The sequence below is a fragment of the Heterocephalus glaber genome, unplaced genomic scaffold (assembly GCF_053883595.1).
Source record: "Heterocephalus glaber isolate CG9 unplaced genomic scaffold, H.glaber_assembly_v1.0 deba00000347, whole genome shotgun sequence".
Lineage (NCBI taxonomy): Eukaryota > Metazoa > Chordata > Mammalia > Rodentia > Bathyergidae > Heterocephalus > Heterocephalus glaber.
In genome coordinates, this window is record NW_028258143.1 from 6,740,878 (window position 1) to 6,765,212 (window position 24,335).

General features: G+C 31.9%; 1 protein-coding gene across 11 annotated transcripts in view; it reads left to right on the forward strand.

The window, feature by feature from the left end:
* The window catches only part of Lrp1b (LDL receptor related protein 1B), a 1,848,437-nt gene that overhangs the window by 1,730,793 nt on the left and 93,309 nt on the right, over positions 1–24,335 (forward strand). For 10 of the 11 annotated variants that reach the window (XM_087195526.1, XM_087195530.1, XM_021237129.2 and 7 more), the window contains 3 exons: positions 12,742–12,965; positions 13,962–14,068; positions 21,550–21,666. In XM_087195526.1, coding sequence (XP_087051652.1) covers positions 12,742–12,965; positions 13,962–14,068; positions 21,550–21,666 — 448 coding nt within the window. Of the gene's footprint in view, positions 1–12,741; positions 12,966–13,961; positions 14,069–21,549; positions 21,667–24,335 lie in introns of those variants that run through there. The other variant, XR_015445151.1, reaches the window with a different exon arrangement.

Genomic DNA, 24,335 nt, shown 5'->3' on the forward strand with positions numbered 1-24,335 from the left:
AGATCCAAGCCATGAGTTTTATAGTTGAGGTTAAATTCTAACATGCATTATTAAAAAGTAAATGTGAGAAGTACATTGATGAAAACAATTATTTAGCTTTACTTCCAAAATCTTTTGTAATCCTGGTGTCTCAATACACAAGGATACAATAAATCTATTTTTACTACCTTAATCCAATGAGCAATGTGAGTTCTAGAGCAATTTGCTTGAGAAATACGTCACATCTCTGAGTCTGAAATTACTCATATGAAAAACAGCTACAATATTGGATCAGCAAAATTCTAAAATCCTTTCTGGATTAAATGATATACATGATTTACAAAAGATGTGTCACATATTAAATGTCTACCCTATTAATGCATGGAAATCCATCTTGTATATAAGGTTTTGATTATTGCTTATTAACTACTTAGCCACATAAAATATTTGCTCTGTTAATAGTCACCAGCTGGTCATTTATTAGTTTAATAAGTATGCGATCTATTTAATCTTCTAAGTTTTAACACAGATACTGAATTATACTGGCTGAGACTTCCACATTCCTTAGAGGGGAAAAAAATAAAAGAATTTCCCCTTGGCTGATTTTGGCATGTTGATTTCTATCTCAGAATCTATAGGGAAAGGAGAGAAAAATACACAAAATAAACAATGTATACCTTAGTTATCTTCCCCATTATCTATGAAGTAAATGGAGTAAGTTGTCCATGTCATAATAGGATGTCTAAAAATCATTTTCGCAGATACAGAAAATATCTGATTATTTCTAACCCTATAAAGGGCAGGAAACATGTTATGTTGGAAATTAGAAAACTTAGAAACTAAATGTTAACTAAAATCTATTCCAAAAGATGATAATTTTTAATATGATTTTGTTTTAAATTATAAAAGGAATATTTTACTGTATTTTGTGAAAGTAGTTAGAATATTAATTATGATTACAAATTTAAATTTCAAAAGATGACTAAGTTATTCATAGCTGGAAATGCTTATGGTTGTCTAAACCTCTGGGGTACACAAAAGCAATGGATTTTTTAATGAAAATTAAATAATTTTAAACCTAAGAGACTGACATGATTCAATCTATATGTGAAGCATAATGAGACTTTTTAACTTAAATTTTAGTAGTCAGACTATAGCAGCATTATGCAACTATTATACATACTTTCTGGCAATTCACCATTTCTGGAATGAAAATTATTATACATAAAATACATGACAGCAAGCAGCATAAAGTAGATGAGTGTTTGAAAAAACATAAGTAACTATGAAATAACAGATCATATAGAGAGTTTACTGTTCATAAGCAAAACAAATGATCAGGGTTTTTAGACATGAATACATTGCTTGGCCTATTCTCTTTCAAGCAAAAGCTAATGTTCAGGGAAAATACATTTATAATTTTATTTACTAATAATCACATATTTTTCTCTAAATGTTGATCGGGCAATTTTCCTGGAAAACTTTTAGTAAACTATCCAACTACAGTATCCTTACTATGTTTCACTTTTTAATTAAAGAATGAGTTATAAACCCCACATTCAACCTATGATCTCTCAGTATTAGATGTACACAGAATGTTAGTTTTAGCAAATACTCCAAAGTCTTGTTTCAGAATGTTGGATTCTGATAAAAAAATGTTCTTTTTTTTTTTCCTTTTACATTTTTATTATGAATTTATGGAAGCCATTATATCTATATTGCAATGTCTATACTTAAAAGGATATTTTCAAAACTATCTGAGCTCATCAAACCAATAAGCAAATACAATTATTTAATATGATTACTTGGAAATAATCTAAAACTATCAGTTAACTACATTATTGCCATTTTGTGGCTTTATTATCTTTAATTGCAAAAGACAGGTACTCAGCAATACTCACTGATTTAAAGTTCAATGGTTCTTTAACAGTTATGATCAATATTTCAAATGTTTTCAAACATAATCTTAAACTATGTAAAACATGTGAGTCTATTATTAATAATATTAAGTAAATTACTAATCAAATTGTAAAGCATTTAAAGGTGAACTACTCAATATCTATTCAGACTCAAAGGTTCATTAAAGATTTCCTCATTTCAGGTTTTGGTTTGGGATTTTCAGGATAAAATAATAATATTAAAAACAGAATTTTCCTTTCAAGAACTTTCTACTGTGGGAAGAAAAGAAAAGTTAAACTCCATCAATAAATATGTACAAAAATTTCCCATTTTGAAATGTTTGTTGAAGAAAAAAATGTGTTAAGAAAAAAAGCACAGATGCCATAAGTTTTCTTGGGTAGGATGATAAGTAAAAACCTATTTGTAGAGAGAAGATTTGAACTAAGACCCAAAAGATGAAAAGGAAATAATATTGTCTTATCACTATCTAAGACAAAAATTCTAATTTTGAGGTAGACAATGGTTTTCATGGGAGGAAAGGCTGGAGTAGGAAGATTACCTTGTAAGCTACTGTACTGTAAGTTAGACGTGGTGAAAACCTGGACTACTGTATTCTCAAATAAGAAAGAAGGCAGTGGGTGGAAAGTAAAAAAGGTTTGCAAATACAATTAATATGGAAATGAGAACGGGAAAGATTGCTGACAGATAGCTAGATTTCTGATGATAATGGTGAATTACAGCTTTATTTTTATTTTTAGTATGTGTGAAATGACTACCAGACATGAAGAGATTATCTAATCATATGAGGTATCAAGTAATCCGTCTTGTATCCAAGGCTGGATCTTACACTTGTGTTCTATAGGTATACGTTTAAGAATAGAAAAAAAAGAAGAGGTACCTAAATCCGTGAAGCCCGGTCAGATTGCCAGTGAGAGAGTAGAGAGAATGTAATGAAGGGTTGCAGTCAAGCTCTAAAGTGAAATGAAAGAATTAGAACCAATGGCCAGTGCATTAAGGGACTACAAGGCAATATAGGCACAGAAACTTGAGAGGAGAGTACCTTCAAATAATGGGCTCATGTGTCGAGTATACTGCTAAAAAATCAAGTAAATTAGGGCACAGACTCATCTACTAAATTTGATGACAATTTAGTTATTCTTCTAGTGGTGATTGGAGATCTTTTGTTATTTTCTTAGCCTCTCAATCTCTTTCACTAGCTCCTTTTCTTTTTTCCCCACTCAAAATTGAAATTTCTGCAGGCTCAGATTTTAAAATCTCTTTCTTTCTTAATTTCCTTGTTAAATTCATGTAGTTTTATAGTTTAATTTGCACACGTTAACAGTTTCCTAATTGTTATAGGGTTCTGTTTACTTCGCTTTTCCTTTTGAATGTCAAAAAATCCCACCAAAGTATCTTTCCCACAAAGAAACTCATATGATTCCCCAAACTTGCTTCCTCAATCTCATTAAATGGTTTGCCATATACTTAAAGTATATGAAGTATCTTGGAGTCATTGTTGATTTCTCTTCTTTTCATAACTTGACAATCTTATTAAATATACCTTCCAAGTACATGCACAAATTGATTACTTTGTGCAATTAAAATGCTAGCAAGGTGGGGTGAATCCACTAAAAAAAAAGTAATAGTGTAGAATCATAGAAGCTAGGAGATGAAATATTGTAAACCATCTGGTTTTGATCCTCTCTCATTTTGCTTCTGGATTAACACTATAGCCTCCTTGCCAATCTTCTTCAGTTCTTTCTCACTTACAAGACAGCACCCAAATTCTTCTTCTAAACTGTAAATATTATCACATTGTACTACTGTAGAAGAAAGCCCAGTGTGATTTCCCACTGCAAAAGAAAAAAGCTTCATAATGTCTTACCTGGTCTTGCACGATCTGGTCCCCTGTAATCTAACCTCATCGCTTATTTCTTTCCCCTGTTTTCTTTTTCATAGGGAAGCTATGCTATTTGTAAAACTCATCATTACCTGCAAATGTCTTGCCCCAAATCTTCTTTTTGCCTAAAATATTCTCTGTCTACATATCCTCCATGCCTTATCCCTCAACCCCTTCAAGTCTTCCCCAAATATGATCAGCTGACAATGTGACAGTGAGGAATAACAAATTTGCATCATTTTCTTTTTGGAATGGATCCTTCTGCCATTTTTCTCATTATATGTTACTCCTCTGTGCCACTCTGTGATATAGTCACCTATGTTATTCTTTTGTCTATTGCCCACCTCACCTTTCTATAAATTCTAAGATAGTAGGTGTTTTTAAAGCTTTGATGATTACTGTTATCTTAATATGTAGAACAGTGCCCATGAGCTACATAATTTTTAAAAATACTAGAAACCATAAATTAATTGGAAAGCTTTGTTGTATATGTCAGTAATATATTAACTCTAAATATTAATTCAATCTATTGCATAGCATGGAAATTTTATACAGTGGGATATATATGGTACTTGTAATTCCTAATTTTATAATTGAATAAATGACTCATAAATATTAGTATATACAGCTGCATAACATAAAAACTGAATTGGTCCTTTATACTGTATTTCCTCAAAATCCACAATGGTCTTAGTTGGTAATCAATTTGTTATGTAAACATGCAGTTATTTCCTATCAATTTATATACTGTCACATCAAAAGAATTTGACAGCTTGATTTAGTTGCAGCTTTCATAGCACATGTTCAAATATACACAACATGATTACGGTTTTAACAGTTTGGATCATTAACACATTCAAAATAATAATATATCTGTAATCCCCAACTTTTCTCCTATGTGAACTATTCCTTTGGTCCTGATCTCCTCACTCCTGTCACCCAAGAAACTACATATTGGTTTTACTATTTTAAATTAGTTTGTCTTTTCTAGATTTATAAATGATAAGTAACATTTTTTCTGTCCTGTTTTACTCAGAATAATGACTGTTTCAATCATGTCAGTGCGTGCATCAATAGGCATTTCTTCTGAACTTGTCTCATATTCTCATTGCTGAGACACAATACCTGACACTCAACATGCACACGGTTCACAAAGTATTCAAATAATAAAACCACATTCTTAATGAAAAGAGACTTCCCCTATCCTGTAACCTCAGTATTTCTGTGTTAAAATCCACCTCTTTAATTTGAGATGTTGACGATTGAAACCAGAACCGCCTGCATGCTAAGCTAAGGTATACCCACAGCCCCAAAACCTGCTTGGGAAGGCAACTTGTCTTCTGGTTTTCTGGTGTATCTGCCTTTCTTTCCTTCCCTCTCGCTCTATGTAATGCACATCTACACAATAATATACATATATACACACAAATTTTATATAAATGGGTACATACAAATATAATGCATTATGTTTGTTTTCCTTCATTTTTATTAATACTGAAAAATATAATGAGTCACATTTTAATCAAATCATTACCAAGATTATACAGGGAAATTATGGATATAACAATAAAATATGTGAATAAGTGAATTCTTTGCTAAAATGAACACTTTTTTATCAAAATGTTATTAACCATATAATTTTAGTTTATTGAAGGTATGGATTTTTACAACTGTTCCTAAATTAAACAAAATTGTAGCATTTACATCAAGGATTGAGTAAAAATTGTACTTATAGAAATTGTATATTTTATGAAAATCCACAAGACAAAAACTGATAGGATTTCATATTTGCAATAAATAGCTAGTAAATCAGAAGAGATATATGTTGTGCTTGGTGTGAATGGGATAATAGCATTATTTACCCAGACGATGGTGAATAATTTATTCCACACGGTGAGGAAAGATGTAAAGACTGACCTTTGTGTGAAATGTTATTCACAGGTTAACTGAACTTAGAATTATGACTGGAAATTTTCCCATTGTTGTAGCAGAATAGTCAGTTAGGAGAAAAATTTATGACTAAACATTTTATGGCGTGACTATTGGTCCACTTAATTCTAAAAACGTGACTAACTCTACTCTCATAAAGTGATGAGTATCAATGATGTATTATGATCTTTTCTGTGCTGTTGCCTTCCCTGTTACTGTACCAAACGCCAGATTCTCTGGTGTACTCACTTTTTTAGAAGTATGTTATGCAAACTAGAGTATAAGAGCAAGTGCAAGATGTTTTCACCATCAGAAAGTGTTTCTGGTAATAGTTTTGTCTTTTCCTCAGCAGATGGTCCAAGTGCCCATCTTATTAGATAGATGAGATCTTGAGAGTTTGCCATTATAACTTACTCTTTCTATCTCCAATATTCATTTCATCACAATTTTATCCTCCAATTTTGTCTCACAAAAAAAACTAGATTAAATTTCCACAAACGTCTCCCTGGGATTTATTAATTAAGCCTCCTATGATTTTTAAAAATTGTTATCAGTACATGTTTGCACTGCATAATGATTACATTCATTGAGGGGTATTGGAACACATCTCCATTCTTTTATTTTCCCCTTCCCTCCATCTCATTTTATTTTATCAGCATCATCTTATATGTATACAATATATAAGATATTATTGTATAATATATAATATACTATTTATAATATACATTATTGTTGTATATAGAGATATAAATAAATAGGCCAATATATATTAAACACATAAGACAATTTTGTTAAATCAAGGTTCATGTTCAGATACATTGTCCATTGTGGATTGCAATAACTTTTTTCATAACAGCTAAATCATGGAATTGGCCAATATATTCACCAACAAATGACCTGATAAAGAAAATGGGATATTTACACATGAAGGAATACTATTGAGCCACAATGAAGAATAAACTTGAGTCATTTGTAGGAAAATGGAGGCACCTGGAGACCATAATATTAAATGAAGTAAATCAGAGAAACAAACTTAAATATCACATGGCTTTTCTTATATGAAAATTTAAATATATGAATAAAGTGTCAAATAAAAGACAGGTAATAGGAAAAAAATGAGAGAACATTATTGATTTTTTTCTGTATTTACTTTTGCTCTCCTGTCTTATGCCATTCACTACATGATAACTAAAATAACCTTGAAACAGTTCATCATGTTTTCCTACTTAAACCATTCTACTATGTTTCTATTAAAACATCATTGTTTCTGAGTGGCTCCATAGTTTTCAGCTTCATCTTCCACTACTCTACCCTTCTTACTCACATACAAACTCATGTACACACTTACAAACTCACTTTTATTCATTCCTGTGGCACATTGACCATATTTCAGTTTAAGTATGCAACTTTTCCTCTCAAGGTCACAGTCTTAGTACCTTCTATTCTCTTGACATCCTTTAATTATCATAACTAAATAAATATTCTCATTAAGAAGACATTGATTCCATTATTATTATTATTATTATTATTATTATTATTATTATCATTAATAATGTTCCAGATCTTGTTGAGGCATCAGAAAGCTAACCCTGGAATAAACCATGGGGCTTGATTGAACCAACTCTTCCTTTGAGGGTACATGCTCAAGAATGATCATTATCCTAAGAATGTCAGTTTTATGCCCAAGAGAAAGCCTGTATATAATGTGACCGCTTTGTTATTTCAGGTGATTTTGATTGTTTAGATAATAATAGAGAGAACTGGAAACTAATTATAATAAAGCTGGCAAAATTATATATAAAGCTCAGCATTTTCTCTACACACATATGCACACATATGTATTCATAGTATGAATGAATCTGTTGTATAGAGATATTGAGATAAACTAATCCATGGTTGTATGTATATACATACATCTGCCATATAGACTGAAAATACTATATGTTCAGCCACAAAATGCTCACCAAATAGTTGAAGGGACACACAATCATCATTTGCTTCTCTGCTTCTATTTTTTATTGATGCCTTAACTGTCTTTCTGGTAGATAACTGATTTATTCATTAATATTGACATCCTTTCATCTCCTTGTGGAATATCCAATGTACATAATGAAGCCATAGAAGTAAGATAAATTAATGAAACCTAGGTGACAGAGGCAAATTGAATATACCAAATACACTTGAATTGAGGAACAGCAAATTATTAGCCATGGTATTCTGAAATGTTGGTCTAGTTTTGATGTATTTAGCATCTATATTCCTAATTTTCAAGAAAAACTAAAAATTTGGATTTTTAAAATGGTGTGTTAATTTTAAAGGTTAAAGTCTATGTAATTTTTATAACTTTGGTCCTCAGATGTTATTTTACAATGCCTGCTCTCACATCAGTTTGAATTATCTCTCAAATATTATGCCTGTTTAAAGTTTGATTTTCAAAAGATCATTCACTTCTTCCTTTGCAGTTCAGTCACCTACAAGGATACTATCAAAATTGTTCAAATAGACACCAACAAATTGTTCACTTAATACAACCTAAAACTTCACAATTAGAATGAGATTTATACTTAAGCCTATGTAAATTGCATACTTATCTGAAATGAATATTTTAAAATGTCTCATAATATACTGCTTAGAACCTAAACCTGTATCACATTCATGCAAAGTCTTTATTTTGCATGCAATATATTTTATAAATGAAATAGGACTAGATTTTTAAACCAAATTATTCTAGACCCAAATTTAGTGTGCTTTCTTATTTCCCAGACTATTATTTATTTTAGAGTGTGAATGAGAACTAGCCTTACTTTTGTGAAGAGCTGGGTGGGGTAAAGCAGAAGAAGTAAGTTTGAAGTAAGTTAAAAATAAGAACATGATAAAAACTTAAAAACAAAAAGAAAGCAAAGCAATTAAGAAAGCAAAAAGATTGCATACAAGAGTAAGTCCATAATTCAAAGATAAATTTTGTCTTTTTATGCATAGTTATCTTTATTTATTTTTTTTTCTCTTAATAGGAGTTTGTTCTAGGTTGACCATGTAGTAGAAGAAGACCAATGTAGTCTTAAAAATTACTCAGACAGAAGTAATATGTTCATCAAAATAAATCACAGAAAGAATCAGAAGTTTCACGTCTTATACATTTTGGTGTTAAATATGTGTTTTTCTTTATTTTCATTAGATTTCACAATTGACATATGAGTAATTTAATTGAAATATATATCTGGATATTTTATAACATTATTTAGTCAATATAATTTACTAATGTTCTGAAATTTTGGAGTCATGATTTTTATTTCCATACCCTGGTTTATAAAAATTTAATCTTATGTGATCCAAAATAGTACAACACACACACACACACACACACACACACACTTTCCTGTTAGTGGCTTTATATCTTTATTTCCATATAATTATATAAAGAAATCTTTATCTTTGGTAAAATGAGGCAATTTAAAAAATTTTTAATGTACAACAATATGAAAAAATAAAAAACAAGTGAAATATATGCTATCATTCCACCCTACCCTGTGTTAACTATATTTTCTTAAAATATATTGCTATCTTAATTTTCTTAACAAGAAGACAATATTTTCATAGTTCAAATGCTCCAACTCCCTCTTTTCTATATTCTCCTCTTTCCTGTTTTAAAACAAATGTCTCTAGGTATTTTTATCTTTAATTTAGTGAATCTGGAATTGTGACAGATACCTTACAATCGACAACTGTACAGAATTTGTAATTTAAGGTATTAACCCTCGATTTTATTATAATTTGCTGTAAATTTTTCTGTAAGATTTAAGTGCTCATTCCTTTGACTAACATATCTTCACAAAGAAGAATGCCTTTAGCCCTAAATTTTTGCCTGTGTATTTAGAGAGCTTATTAAGAAAGACACCATCTGTCTAGAGAAAGCAGTTAAATGTGCCTTTTACTCTGTGCAACAATATGAACAATATCCTTTGTTGTCAGGGTAACTATATGATCCTGCTGTCTCTGCAATGTAGCATATTTCATTTTTGTGTCTAGTTTATTGGCTTATTGGTCTTGTGGGTTAGCTACATAATCAAATAAAAGTTTTATATTCCTAGTTTCTTTTCACTTCTGGTGTTTGTTTTAAGTCTCTTTGAGATCAGGTGGATTAAACTTTCCTGTTCTATATTATCATGTTATTTTCCATTTCCACTGAAAGAACTTCAATTTAATTTTTCTGTTTTCCCATTTTTGCTTACTTGATTGATTTAATACCTCTCTATAAACTATCTTTTTGGAATATCAAGACACAATAGGAGCATCTGCCTTTCACTTTTCAGCCAGCATCTTTTCAGTGTGAGTTCTTATATAAGGGTTACTATTCAGAATCCTGGTTAAGTTATGAGGAATCATTTCATTTCTATTATTTCACTACAGGTCTGATGTGATTAGGTTCTTACTCTTTCCAAATTTCTATGGTTGTGGTCAACCTCTTCTCCCCTAACACTTTCTTCTTTATTATTTTTTCCTTCCTTTCTCTTCTTTTTTTGTTTTGCATTGTTCTCTTTAGTTTGAGAATCAGTGAATATTCAGTGTGTGGTGGGTCACTGGGAATGAACCCCTGTCCACATCATCACCTTACTTGACCATCATCTATCTCCTTGATGCTATCATAATGATATATGTGGCTATCCTTTAGCTTATAGTTTTACTTTTATCTCATATTATAACTACTTTAGTTGTTACTTGAATGACAATAATTATTCCTTTTTCCTTGATCCAGAAGCTAGATCAGAAACATGTAGATAATCATAAACATATCTTCTGTTTAGCATGAAAGTAAGATTTTTCCTTTCCCCTAACACATCTTCTTTAGACCCGAAATGGTACCTAATTTAATTTGTTCTCGTATAGGATTTGCCAGTAGGAGAATCTTCACCAGCTCATTTACCTGAAATAAGTTGTATCACTAAATCAAACTTCTGCCTGTCCTATAAACATAAGGAATATATATTCATAATTGTCAGTGGTTCAGGTTTAGATGCATAGACTTTAAAGATAATCAGCTCATTATTTAACATGAAGTAAGACGAAAGTTTTAACTTCTAAAAGCTTAAGATTTTGCATGAACTATGTCATATTTTGGCAAGGACACCATTAGGATAAAAAATCAGGGAAATATATTTGTATCTCATAAAAGGATAATAGTTATTTCTCTATGCTCATTCTTGACAACCAATACTTGCATGCTTCACACATAATTTCTAACATGCTGAAGGTTTGTTCTAGTGGTATTAGAAAATGATAAATATGCTACAACAGAGTCTAAACATCTTATAATGGTGATTTTACACATTATCTTCCATGTTTATAAAGTTATGATTTACATAGACATGTGCATGTCATTTGGTGATATATTTACTTTTAAATGTTGCCAAACTGAAGAGATACACTTAATTTAAGTGATAATAGGGGATTTGAATATTATTTTTTGGTTTGGCTGTGACAAATCTTTGTATTCTAATTATCTATAAATATTATTTATATGATATTTCTAGAGTATTCTGTGTTGTAGAATGCCTTACATTTAATTCAGATAATTGGGATATCTGTCTAGTAAGTACATGGATAATATTTATTGTCAGAGTTGGCAAACAAAGTAACACAAAATTTTATAGTTTCAGTTCTGAAGCTAGATCACTCAACGCAATTATAATAATGATCATTAAAAATTGACTGTCAGCTACCTGTTCGGCTTGAGCCATATTTCCCTTCTTTGAGATCACAGTAATCCCATAACTATGTATTTCAAACCTGTTATTTTGACATTTCATGCTTTTTTTGAGAGGTTAAGTTTCTCCTTACTTAATCCAAATAGATTGCTTTTTAAAATAAATTTTCTTTAAAACCACATATAAAAATATCATGTTTTAAAAGACCATCATTTTCCTCATTCCCAAATATTCTTGCACATTGACTACATCTAGTTACAATCACTTTCAAATAATTGTTTCTATACTTGATATAATACCACTAAACATTTCTTCTCACTCTTTGCTATGCACAATAAACCTGACAATGTCAAATTAATTACTAGAGTAGTTCCTGCTCAAAGTGATCAAGTTAATTAAAGGGTACAGAACATATGTTATTTTCTTAGCTATCTCTTCCTAATGAATTATTTTACCTTTGTCTCACAATGATTCAGGAAAATATAATATTAAATAGAAAACCCATGCTATTGGACAGGCATTGCAACTTAGCTGAAAACATTAATATATGGTAACTCTCTCTGTAGCACTTTTTAAATTCATAAATCAAATTATGTGTGATGAGGATGAGGACCAATATGTACATCTCTGTGTTGCTACAAATAATTCATACAGATACCAACTGTAATTTTTTTCTGATATCTGTTCAAGCTGAGCAACTTAAAGCTGAACAGTTCTTTTATTGGGTAAATCTTCAAAAGAAATTACTATTTTTGCCAACTTAAAGACATGAACAAAGATATCCATTAGTTTAATGGACTGAAACTATAAACAATGGAAGTAGATATCATCAGTATAATGGCAAACAAATTTGTCATATATTTATGCAATGATATCCCACCCAGCAATAAAAAGTATAGATAATGGATACACTTAACAATGTGTGTAGATTTCATAGACATGACATTGAGAACAGAAAGTCAGTAATAAAAGAGTATGACTCTACTTATATGGGTGCATTTAAAATAATCTTTGGTATTAGATATCAGAATTATTGTTATATTCAGGAAAATACTGACTAGGAGGTATCACATGTGAACTTCATATGATTCTGGAAATGTTCTAATAGGGCAGTGTTAAAGAGGCACAATCATAGGTAAAACTCTAATGATTTGTGTAGTTAAGAATTATAGGGTTATATATGTGTAAAGAATAAGAATTAACAATATTTTTGTAATCATTTGTAACAATATTTGGCAAGGTTCATAGGATTCTCTCACAATCTCATAAGTACAGAAGACTACATTAATTCCTCTTTGAAAATATTGTTGTGGGTTGTTTTTTTTCTTTTAGTGTCCTGAATTTAAAAGGCCCAGGGACATTGCAGTAGACTGGGTTGCTGGAAATATTTATTGGACCGATCACTCCAGAATGCACTGGTTCAGTTACTACACCACACACTGGACCAGTCTGAGGTACTCAGTCAACGTAGGGCAGCTGAATGGCTCCAACTGTACCCGTCTCCTAACAAATATGGCTGGAGAGCCCTATGCTATTGCTGTGCATCCTAAAAGAGGGTAGGTTAATGCCTTGGTACTTTTATTTCTTCATATAAGAATATTTTTAGAGATCGTGTTTTGTCATTTTGTTTCTGTGACAAGTATTCAATATGTAATAAAGTCACAAGATTTCTAAATATTCCTGTATTTTGCATTCTGTACAGAAACATGTCATTGCCCTCCTGAAAGATTTCTGAATTATACATTCAGTTTATTTATGTCTCTAAATGTGCTCTATGTATGTTTATAGTTATAAGTTGGTAAACAAACAGACCCGTGTGACAAACACATAAATACTACCGTTAATCTATAATTGGATTTTTTCAAAATTAAAAATATTAAATGTAGTTCATTAATGTTTTTCATTATTTGTGATAGTAAAAGATAAAGTTATATATATATAAACAAATTTAAGAATTTAATATAAACATTTCCTTTAATTTGCTTAAAGAGGTAAAGCTACAAGCAATGACCAAAACAGAACAGGAAAATTTTAAATGAAGCTCCTAGTCATCCATAAAATCATTAGTTTCTTAGTTAAAATAGGCAACTTCAATTACTAGAATTACACAATGTGGTATCTTCTAATGAGAGAATGATTTCTCTTTAATAGTTACTTCCCTATCAAAAAAGCATATTGGTATAGTATACATAATAAATCATATATTGTTTTATAATAAGAAAATAGTCTCAAGTAGTGGAAAATAAATTTTTCTTCTCAAGTTTTAATGGTATTTTTAAAAGGAGGTTTGTATTTCAAATAAAAATCTAGGGGGTATCCTATTAAACAATGATTTCCAAATTTTAGTGAGTTTATGTAAGACTTTTTGAAATGTTGATTCACAAGGTCTCATATTTGGACATTCCTATTTTGTAAGTTGGATCCAGTGCTTTGTGTACTAAGGCACTCTGTGGGGAGTCTTGCATGTAGGATGATGAGACCCTGCTTTGGAGAGCAGAGAAGATTATAACCACACCATTTCTCAGCTAACATCCTTGACCACCTCTCCCTAGGATGATGTACTGGACTGTCATCGGGGATCACTCCCACATAGAGGAAGCTGCCATGGATGGCACTCTGAGAAGGATTTTAGTACAAAAGAACTTACAAAGACCCACAGGTATGGTGTGTTGCTGAAAATGCTACAATATGAAGCAGGATGCTAAGCACATAACAATTCTTTCTACTTTCATTGGCAATGTAATCATTTTTACAAATGAATAAAAGAATTTATAGTATGATTTTATGGAACTCATTAACATTTCGTGTTGTATTTTCCCAATTTGAAAGTCAAGTCATCTGACAGTTATATTAAAGCAGTGTTATCTGAAAACTCTCCAAGTATTAGTAGGATTTCACATGCATAAAATGTTGACAGTTTATGGCAGAGAATTAGAGTCATATTGATATCTTTTAATGTTATTGGGTTAGATGGTAACATCACTAGAGGATGGAAGAGGACATGGGCAAAGAAGTTACAACATATAAATAATTTTTGTGACAGACAAGTTTTATGAATCCTTGCCTTTTTCTTCTGGACTCTTTTCATTCTGGCTTCAATTTCACTCCCAGGCATCCTAAGTAAGCTGTTGTTCCAGAAACTCTGAACTCAGGGCTACATAAGAGCTCAGGTTTTTCTGCTTCTGCATTTCTTCCCGCATGCCATTGCCCTCACAGTTCCTTGACCTAGGATGCTCACCCAGTGTTTCTCTATCTCTCTGAATCTGTCTCGTCTTGCAATGTCTAACTTGAGCACTCTTTCAATAATAAAACATCTGCAGAGGACAGCACTCTCAGGAATCCTACACTTTCAAGAGAAGAATGGAATCATTGTCTATATACATCTTTATTGTTTAATATTGTGCTTAATAATATATTTTACAGTTTAAATTTATGTTTGACACATATTCTCATTAACTTTTAATGTGTCTTATGTTTTGCTAAATTATTTTTACTCTTTATGAGAGGGAGAAACTTTTGAGAATTATTCCATTTGCGTAAGCATGGCTTTCTTCTTGGGCAAAATAAATAACAATGAAAAACCTACCTTGTGCCATGCATAGTAGTTCCAGATACAGTACTAAAGAAACCAGTTCTTAAGCAAGTTTTAGCACTCCTAAAATTTATCTTGTACAAATGTTATACATTTAGATAATTTCACACAGTTATTGGTGCTGTACAGAAAAACATTCATCAATTGAGATAGACAATTATTAGTGTTGACTTACAGTTATGATTCTCAAAGCAGTAATCTCTAGAAAGATGATACTTAAGGTGTGATCTGAATAAAAAAGGTAGCCAGCTATGTAAATATATGAGGAAAATCTTTATATCGAGACAGAATAAGAAATTCTCAGTTAAGAATGTGCTTAACATGTCAAAAACAGCAAGAAGCTTACTTTGCCTCAGAGCAGATAAGCAGTTCGGGAGAGTGGTGGATACGAGGGTAGAGATCTGCGTGACCAGGGCACTGACAGTGACTGGGTACTGTTCTATCTGGGAAGGAGGCACCTGGAGGGCATGAATGTGGGAAGCAACATCATCTGATCAAATACATTTTTCATTGTGTAAGCACTTTGCATTTATTTTTTAACTTTTAGTTTGTTAACTAATTTTAGTCTGTCAGAAAAGTTATAAAATTAGTAAAAAATCTGATTTCACATTTTACATAATTGTAGTATCCATACCATATTTTTTTTTCAAATGATGGCTTTGGCAGCAGTTTGTAGAATTTGCTGTATTAGAGTACCCGCGACTAGCCTGAGGTGAGAATTCTTGCAAAATTTAGTTATGAAGAGAATGCTATTCAGAGAAAACCTATAAAGCATGAAGAAAGAAAGGGAAAGAGCCAACCAAAACTCCATCCCATGTAAAATTCACTTCGGACTTGAAGCTCCAGGAGTGTGCTTACGAACATAAATTCCAAGTCAGGTGAGAGTGTTTTGATGTACCCTGTCTGTCGGCCTTTGGGCTGTAACTTCCCAAGTAAGTCTGCTCCAGTCAGTGGGGCACAATTATCAGGAGACGGAGGTTAAATGTGAAGCCTCAGCAGCTAAAGCAGCAACTCAAGGATGGGCACTGGTGCCTATGAAAGCAGTCTGGGCAGGCCCTGCAGTCCACAGTGCCTCTTACAATGCACATTGTGAACAGCTTCCATGGATTACCACTCTGCTCAGCACTACACGTAAAGATGAACCTGATGCCATTCCTTTTCTCAGGAAGTCTACATTTGAGAATGAAAAAAAAAAAAACAACTTAGTTAGAATTAAGTGGAATTTTTCCCAAACAGGATACTTACTTCATGTCTTACAATGTCATCAGAGTCGAGATGTAAGAGATTATGTCCAATAGAGAAAAGGTTTGTGAAAGGTATTACATGAACTCAAGCTAGAAGGACCAGTTAGCATTTCAAGGGTGGGTGGGTGGATAATCTAATGTGAGGACATTTTTATAAAGATGATTTTGGAGTCACAAACACCTGCATTTGAGTCCCACAGAATCGCTTACTAGCTGGGAGACCTTAAAATGAAACTCATATTTATCTTGAAATTTTATTTTAGTTATTACCAAGCACCGAAAAAATAATAAACAACACAAAATAATGTTGTATCTGTGAAATACAACAGTGCTCTTAGCCAGGAGTTTCACCTGCTGATGTTCACCTAGAAAGGGAAAGGTTGTGTAAAGTAACGTGAATTCGGATTAGAAACTCTTCGATGCCAGTATGATTAGACTTCATTTGTTAGCTAGTAATGAACCTTAGAACGCTTTTGACTCAACTGGTGATTTCAATAAGATCTACTTTCCGGCATATTCTTTTGGTATCATTGGTTTAAGGTGATGAGTAGACACAGAGACTGAAAGTAGGTGATTGCCATTACCAGTTCTTAACTAGAGAGAGCAGTGAATAATATGGCTAGAAAATGGAGATAGAAAGGGGAAGATGTACACATGAAAAAATAGGATTGCTATGGTGGGATTTAACAGTGCATATGAGGAGAAAAGAGATAGGGAAAATCTATTCCAGAAGAATAAGAAGTCTGTAATTCAAAAGCACTCAAACAAATATGTTCTATTTTCCTTCCTTCTTTCCTTCTCTTTCTGTTAAAAATGTTGTATATTCACTAAATGCCATTTACTTGTCTTCATCAGAATTAGCAGACAAAACAGATGCTGTATTTAATTACTGGAGTTGTTAAGATGGATAAGGGATGGAGAAATAGTGTTAAAAGGGTCCACACTGCTCAGCACTACAAGTGACTTGAAGAACCTGGTGCCATCTCTTTTCTCAGAAAGTTTACACTTGAGAATGAAAAAAAGCATAGTCAGAATTAAGTGGAATTTTTCCCAAATGGGATAATTAATTCATACTTTATAATGTCATCGGAGTTCAGATCCAAGAGGTCATGTCCAATAAAGAAAAAGTTTGGGAAAGGCATTTTGTGAGATGATTATCTTTAGAAAAGTTAAGAGAAAAAAATGAAGACTCCAAGTGTATCTAAGCAATAATCCATTAGAGATTTATTGTCACCATAGCCAAAAGAAGAATTTCAAAAGGTAGGTGCCATACATCATTGGCACAGGCAGTGCCTCACATAGCAACTGTATGGGGCAGTAAGATGAGGACAAGCCTTCCACTTACATAGGCTTGAATTTAAATTGCAAAACCTGAGTACACTTTTGAACACTAATTTTCTCATGTGTGAGTGAATAGAATGATATTTGCCTCACGACACATGATTTTAATGACTCATTTAAATAAAATGTTAAAGCCAGTATGAATTTTCTTAAGTATGTTAGGGCTAATAATAATTATAAAATAATGTGCCACGTGCTCTGGTAAAGCATTGAATAACTGTCTCATATATTGTTCATCATAATTTCCTAACACTGATATTTTTATCTACATTTTAACCTTTTGTTTAGTATATTTTGTTAGTTTTATTCACTTTATCATCATATATTAATTATAATTCTGTTTGAAAAGAAATTAAAAAGACACATGTAAAAGTCTGTTACTTTACCTCATGTCCACTTGCTTTATAACGAACATTAAATTTAAGTAATTTTTGATCAACACAGAATATAAACACATATTTATAATGTACAGTGTGTCAAGTGATCTCAATCATAAACAGATTTTAAAAACTGCATAGAAGTTGAGAAGGGAAGACACTGGTAGTGGTGCTTGCCTATAACCCTAGCTCCTTGAGAGGCTGAGGCAGGGAGATGGAAAGTTTGGGGCCAGCCTAAGTGATCCCTTGCCTCAAAATCATATAAAATGGGCTAAAGGTAGTGGAGTGGTAGTGGAGTGGTAGTCTGAGGATTTGATTTCCTGTTCCAGTAGGAGAATTTTTTTAAAAGTTCAGAGCAAAATAATAGTGGTTACTAGAGATTGCAGAAAATGGGAAAGAGAAGGAATTCTGTCAGTGTGCACAATGGTATTATTTGTTGGGCAGAATAAATTTTTGGCATAGCAGGATCTCTCTTTCTCTCTCTCTCTCTCTCTCTCTCTCTTCTCTCTCTCTCTCTCTTCTGAGCCTTCACAGTTAGCTATATCCTTAGCCACTCTTTACATACTTTGAGACAGAGTCTCTTATTAAGATTCTAAATCTCCCTCCTGCCTTGGCCTAAACCTATCTCAAAAATACTCTTCACAAGTTTTGAAAATAAATCTGATGTAGTGTTAAATGTTTCAGTTTTTTCAGCCCCTCTTTATACCTTTTCAATCAGGAACATGGCTGTGCACACTTGCTGGTTATTACTACTTTATAAATCTTGACTTTTGCTTACAACAAAATATATGCAATCCTTTTCTCTATTTCTGAAAACAGTGATTTAAATTTATATTTGTTTCTAAGTCTTCTCTTTAATATCATGTTGGGTATATGGTCGTTTCTCACAAGAATATTGCCGATTTCTTTCTTCTTTTTTTAATTTTTATTTTGTATTATTGCAAGTTTTCAGTACATAATAATTACATTCCACATGGGACCTCTATACATATGCATAAAACATATTAGTCTTTTTTCATCCCCTTCCCCTTCTTTATACTCTTCTCCCTCCATCTTTCGACCCCCTTCCTCTTGCAAAAGATCTCTCTTCATATTATCTATCTACTATTTTGTTCTTTATTCATATTTTGTGTTTCTCATATATCTATGCTTTGGTTTTAAACTTATTTCATTTAAAATTATGCTCTCAAAGTGGATCCCTCTTCCTAAAAATGAGACTATAATGGAAATAGGAAAATCTTTGGAATCACCTTGAAAATAGTTCATAGTTCAGCAATGAGATTCAAAATATCTGTAAAATGTAATAGTAGTCTTTTCGTTATGGAAAATATAGTACTGAGACAATGACTACATAATTAGTGCATTATCATGTATAATGATTTCAGGTGTTTATTTTATATACCTTTCAAATTGTGATTCCATTATGCTTGATTAAAATGAGAATATCATTATATTTTACATTTTTGTGCTTCTACTTACTTGTTTCTATATATTGCCTATTCAAGTTCAGATAAGATCTTCCTAAGAATTGATTTTTTAAAATTTTATTATTTTTTTATTTAACAAGAAAAAGTTATGACATTTTAAAGCTAGGCATGAACTTGTTCTTTTGTATGAACTCAACTTTTATCAGTACCACAGTAAAATAGATGATTCTGTATTAACTTAAAAGACTATTTCTTTTATTAAAGATCTTAAGAAAAAAATCAAAATCACTGATTGTGGATTTTTATAATATAAATACCAATCATCTAAAAACTCCCTTATATAATTTATGTTCAATAATATAGAATGTGACAAGAGCTGATAAGGTAATTATATCGCAGGCAAGCAAAGCCTAAAAATGCAATAATATATATCACTTTAGAACTCTCTGATGCTGCTGAATCTGAAAAATGATATTTTTCAACAAATTGGTTCACATACTTATTTTCTTCTCTTCCATGATTAGCAAGTTTAATATTTTGGATATAAAACAAATTTTGTTGGGCAGAGGTTTGCAAATGTACTTCTTTATTGCATTACGTTCAAGAGGAGAAAGAAAACTGTTTTCGATCTTTATTGGACAACTTCTCTGAACTATAGTGACAGCAGCAGGAAACAGGATCATTTTATGGTTCATGTTACTCATAATTATACCTGAAGAAGCAAAGTAACTCCAAACATAACTCCAAATAGACAATTAATCATTGAGCAGAAACTAATAAAGCAAGAACCACCTGCTTTAATTGGTTAAACATTTCTCAGAGGCTAATTGGACATGGTACATCTCTATATTTTACTTGAGGGGCAATATTTATACCTAGTATGATTGCATTTGTGCTGGATCTCCACAATGAACTGGAGAATTATTCACAAATTACTTTTTCTCATTTGGATAGTTCAGTCTTAGCCCATCTGTACAGGAATACACGTTTAGAGCAAACACAAAAATACCATTCATTCCATTACTTTTGACATTGAGCTGTACCTCTGCTGTTTATTGAATTTTCTAATTGGGCAGCTGTGTAACATTCACCCGCTAAATGTCCTTTAATTGCATTTTGCTTTGAAAGTATGTAATATGTCATATCTAATGACTATCTGTAGTGCAAAATTAAATATCTATAGCTGTGAAGATTGATTATAGAATTCATATCATCGATCTTATTCTTCTAAAGTAAAGAAACTACTTTCTCAGATAGACTTAGTGTCGTTATAATCTTAGTGTGTTGACGGTAATTTTGTAAGAAGATACTGGCTGGACTCCAGTCATATTTATAAAATCAAAAGACCTAAATAAATATAAGAACATAATTTGCTACGTACTATTTTATTTTACTGTTATTCCACTAATAAATCCTACAATGAAAATGAAGAAAAGCAGTCTGCCAGAATATTATTAGAGTGAAAAATTGAAGCATCAGTAGAACTTCAGTTAAGAACTTTGCTATTCGTTCTTTCCTACCATACTCATCACTCCTTTTCTTTATTTTTTTTTTTTTCTTCAGTACCGGGGATCAAACTTGCCCTTGCAAGGCAGGTGCAGTGCCATTGAGCTAAATCCCTGGCCTATCCACATCAATCTTTGAACTTTATCCCTGCAAAGGTCCCCAATAACATTGTAGACCAATTCCAAATATCTCCATCTTATGATTAAGTTCATGAGTTTTTTATATTCTGAGAACTGTGTCTTAATGAATGCATTCCAAATTAACCAACCACAACAAATCAATTTAAACAATTTTTGATAATGATTTAAATATTCCTTCCATGTATAGTGTAAAAGCAAAAATTGAAATACCATGTAAAATACTATCAGAGTCCATAATTAGGAAACTAGTAGGCTTAAAAAGGAGAAATAATATTGTTTTCCCTTTGTGAAGTAAGATTTTTACTCAGTTTTTAAAAATAAATACTATATAATGTGAACACATATGTTTGAGATAGGTTTTTTTCCTGACTTCTATAGTATCATGATGCACAATGAGCAGTTTCTGTGATGCATGAAGAAAATATTAGCATAATTATGTATTAAAAATTAAAGAAAACGTAGATTTAACTAAGTTCAAATTTCCTTCCATCATTTGTATGTGTTATTTTGCAGGTCTGGCTGTGGATCATTTTACTGAGCGCATATACTGGGCTGACTTTGAGCTGTCCATTATTGGCAGTGTTCTTTATGATGGCTCTGATTCAGTAGTCTCTGTCAGCAGCAAACAAGGTTGGTATACTGTTTGCATTGGCTTTTAGTTGTTATTGATAGTATTATATAATAACACATAAATATATGTGAAAGCTTTGAATTTTAGATTTCCTTAAATTCTACTTTCAACTTGCAGCTCTTATATTAATTAAAATTTTCACTGTTACAAGAATAAAAAAAAGGCCAATGCAGAAGACCTTAGACAATCATTGACTCAGACAATCATGTGCCATTCTTGCTAAGATTGAGGAAAGAAATCTATTCTGCTTTTTCTCTAGTTATACCATTCTGAGCAGACATATCAAGTGCTCAAGAATAGCACATGAGAATATTAATTTTCATTTCCAACAGCAGGGACAGCAAATAACAATTATTGGTATTGAAAGATATCCTCATTGAAGTGAAAAGCCAGGTATGAAAAGATAGCAGTGTTTTAAAATTAATTTTATTGGTACATTTTAGATATACAATATAATGACATGCATTGTTGGAAATTTGCACCTTTACATAATCTCTCTTGGTTCTTATTTTTTCCCCATTCCCCTGCCCTCCCTTCAACCCCTCCATCTCTCCCTATTTACAAAGACTTTGTTTCCATTTTTCCATTTTCTCCTATTAATTCCATTCCTTTCTTTCCTTTCCTGTACCCCTCCCACTTCCCCTTCCCCTTTGCCCCTTTTCTTCTTATTTCACATTAAAAAGATGACAATTTATCTCCACCGGCAAAGACCAAGAATCTAGATGTGCTCTTTGGTTTTCTGAATCCATTTTTATTTCTGCTTCTCTGTCCGCTTCCTGTTTTTTAATCTCACTTTCTAACTCTCTTCTGTGCCTTGGAGACCCTTTCCAGACTGTCAGCACCTTCAGTCAATTTTATTTCTTCCTTTTGCCTTTCTTTTCTTTCTGTCTCCCAATCCCAAATTGTTCATAATATAAACTCAAAGTTTTTATATCATCATATCATATTTAATGAATGTAGCTTTGCTTCCTGTTTTTTAAGAACAGGGAAGTTGAAGTAAAATAGTTCAATCAAAATTTTATTGCACCTTTGTGTAATGTGTATGGTTTTTTGAATCTGTGAAGCAGGATGGAAGAAAAATCTACATTCCTGTATTTATTTATAATGAACTTTACTTGTCTCAGTTTAAATATGTATTTTGCTACTATTTAAGAAACAATGAAGAAAAACATAGACATAAGTATTTTTGTGCTTTAACACCTCTGAGTCATTAGGAAATACAAATATCGTCATCTTACTTTTTACACATTTCAGTACAAAAGTTATATTGCTCATTCCTTTGATTAGATGTCTTAAAATAATAGTCATCAAATGTGAAAATTTATGGTCACTATTATTTTCAGCCCATCTTGTAATGTGAAGGATTGCCACTTGGCAGTTTATTTCTTCTTTTTTTGCCATATATCATTAGTTTTAATAAATAACAGCTTTATTGAACCAAATTAACCTACTATGCAATTTACAAAACTAACAAGAATGATTCAGTAGACTTTAGCATATTGACAGAGTTGTACAACCATGACCATACTCAAATTTGGTCATTTTTGTTATCTCTCCCAAAAAACACTCAACCAGGAGCTATCATCTCTCAGTCCCACCCCGCTAAATCTAGGCAGCCCTAAGTGCTTCATAGATTTTTCCTATTCTGCAAAATTATTTATTTTTTAATTTAAAATAGACTATGCTCATATCAATAATAAAGAACTGCACATATCCAGAGAGATGGAAATCGTGCAAAAGGAGAGCTCTCCAACAATACTGGAGTGAAACTCGAAACCAAGAGCAGAAACAATACAATAAATTTTCTCTCTTTTTTGTCCTATTAGCTATCTTTTATTTCATACTTTATTTATAAATATTATATATAAATGTATATATATTAGCTTTTTCATATATGGGAAACCATACGATGTTCAAGTTTTTATATTTGTAAAAAGCGAAAGATTTATACGATCTGAAGAGAAACCAGAGTATGCAAGCTTTTATATTTGATTTACTTCACTTAATATTATGGTCCCAATTGGCATATAGGCTGTTTCTAATATTTAGCTATTACGGACTGTGTTGCTATAAACATGAGTATGTATCTATCACTCTGGTGCGATGTTTTCAATACTTTGGGGAAGATAACAAAAACGGGGAAAGCTGGGTCAAATGGAATTTCTATTTTCAGTCTTTTGAGGAATCTCCATATTGATTTCCATTGTGCTTGTATCAGCAACACCCATCAACAATGGAGAAGGGTCCATTTCTCCCTAAAGCCTCACCAGCATTTGTTATTGGTTGATTTCTTGATGGTATGCATTCTTTCTGGGGTGAGATGGAGTCTTAATGTTATTTTAATTTGCATTTCTCAATGGACCAGTGATGTGGAATATGTTTTCATGTATTAATTGACCACTTTTATTTCTTCATCTGAGAAGTGTCTATTCATTTCAGATGTCCATTTTTTGGGTGGTTCTTTAAATTTAGGGGATTTATTTTTTTTACTTCTTTATATATTCTAGATGTTAGTCCTTTGTCTGAGGAGTCTCTGGCGATATTTTCTTTGTCCATTGTGTGGGTTGTCTCTTCACTTTGTTGGTGGTTACCTTTGCTGTACAAGAACTTTTTAACTTAATGTGATCCTTTTGTTGATTCTTAGTAGTATTTCTTGTGCCCTGAGGCT